We start from the raw sequence: 2,500 nt of genomic DNA, 5'->3' as shown, positions 1-2,500 counted from the left end.
CTATCACAGTTAATCCCGCTACTGAAGAGCTTAATGATTAACTCTTCATTATCACAGTTAATCCTGCTACTGAAGAGCTTAATGATGAACTATTCATTATCACAGTTAATCCCGCTACTGAAGAGCCTAATGATTAACTCTTCACTATCACAGTTAATCCCGCTACTGAAGATCTTAATGATGAACTCTTCATTATCACAGTTAATCCCGCTACTGAAGAGCTTAATCATTAACTCTTCACTATCACAGTTAATCCCGCTACTGAAGAGCTTAACGATGAACTATTCAGTGGAATCAGGTGTGTTAGTCCTGGGTTTAGGATTCTACATAACAAAAAGACGACCCATGTCCAGGAGGAATAAAAAAGGAATTACATATAAATATACAATACAAAATAATTTACAACACACACACACACATACACAGACGCACACACACACACACACACAGACGCGCACACACACAGACGCACACACATACACACACACACACACAGACGCGCGCACACACACAGATGCACACACATGCACACACACACATGCACACACACACACACACAGATGCACACACACAGACGCACACACACAGACGCACACACACACACAGATGCACACACACACACAGATGCACACACACATACACACACACACAGACGCACACACACACACACACAGACGCACACACACACACTGACACACACACACACAGATGCACACACATACACACACACAGACGCACACACACATACACACTGACACACACACACACCTTGGCAGCAGATTTGATTCCTTTGTACATGCCAAGACAGACGATGAACCAGGCACCAAACAGACAGCCGGTAATGACGGGGTTAAACTCGCCGACGTCATCGATAGAGTTCGTGATGTCCAGAGCCTTCCGGTACCAGAAATACGATGTGGGGGAGCTCGCAGCGCACTCTTTCACTGACAGACAGATCAAATTAATGTTATTATAACTATAACATAACAGACAGATCAAATTAATGTTATTATAACTATAACATAACAGACAGATCAAATTAATGTTATTATAGCTATAACATAACAGACAGATCAAATTAATGTTATTATAACTATAACATAACAGACAGAATTAATGTTATTATAACTGTACACTGACAGACAGACAGACAGAATTAATGTTATTATAACTATAACATAACAGACAGAATTAATGTTATTATAACTGTACACTGACAGACAGACAGACAGAATTAATGTTATTATAACTATAACATAACAGACAGAATTAATGTTATTATAACTGTACACTGACAGACAGACAGACAGAATTAATGTTATTATAACTATAAAATAACAGACAGAATTAATGTTATTATAACTGTACACTGACAGACAGAATTAATGTTATTATAACTGTACACTGACAGACAGAATTAATGTTATTATAACTGTATGCTGACAGACAGAATTAATGTTATTATAACTGTATGCTGACAGACAGAATTAATGTTATTATAACTATAACATAACAGACAGATCAAATTAATGTTATTATAACTGTACACTGACAGACAGACAGACAGAATTAATGTTATTATAACTACAAAATAACAGACAGAATTAATGTTATTATAACTGTACACTGACAGACAGAATTAATGTTATTATAACTGTACACTGACAGACAGAATTAATGTTATTATAACTGTATGCTGACAGACAGAATTAATGTTATTATAACTGTACACTGACAGACAGAATTAATGTTAATTATAACTGTACACTGACAGACAGAATTAATGTTATTATAACTGTATGCTGACAGACAGAATTAATGTTATTATAACTGTACACTGACAGACAGAATTAATGTTATTATAACTGTACACTGACAGACAGACAGAATTAATGTTACTATAACTGTACACTGACAGACAGATCAAATTAATGTTATTATAACTGTACACTGACAGACAGAATTAATGTTATTATGGCTGTACACTGACAGACAGACAGAATTAATGTTATTATAACTGTACACTGACAGACAGATCAAATTAATGTTATTATAACTGTTCACTGACAGACAGACAGAATTAATGTTATTATAACTGTACGCTGACAGACAGATCAAATTAATGTTATTATAACTGTACACTGACAGACAGACAGAATTAATGTTATTATAACTGTACACTGACAGACAGACAGACAGAATTAATGTTATTATAACTGTACGCTGACAGACAAAATTAATGTTATTATAACTGTATGCTGACAGATCAAATTAATGTTATTATAACTGTACACTGACAGACAGATCAAATTAATGTTATTATAACTGTACACTGACAGATCAAATTAATGTAATTACAACACAAACTAAGTTATAACAATAACGATTCACGTTATTACAACTGTAGCGTGACACTCTTAACAATACTGTCACTTCATCTATGTCTCACTGATACACAATCATTTTTTCGCTGCCAAATTTTATAGAATTCATAGCATTT

The 2,500-nt window shown here is 34.4% G+C and overlaps 1 protein-coding gene across 1 annotated transcript in view; it reads right to left on the bottom strand.

Annotated features, from left to right (window-relative positions):
- slc6a16b (solute carrier family 6 member 16b) overlaps positions 1-2,500 on the bottom strand; it is a 13,488-nt gene that overhangs the window by 5,375 nt on the left and 5,613 nt on the right. The window contains exon 5 of the mRNA XM_030767080.1: positions 769-944. Coding sequence (XP_030622940.1) covers positions 769-944 — 176 coding nt within the window. The remainder of the gene's footprint in view (positions 1-768; positions 945-2,500) is intronic.

This window comes from Chanos chanos, chromosome 3 (genome assembly GCF_902362185.1).
Source record: "Chanos chanos chromosome 3, fChaCha1.1, whole genome shotgun sequence".
NCBI lineage: Eukaryota > Metazoa > Chordata > Actinopteri > Gonorynchiformes > Chanidae > Chanos > Chanos chanos.
This window is presented reverse-complemented; position numbering and strand designations above follow the sequence as displayed.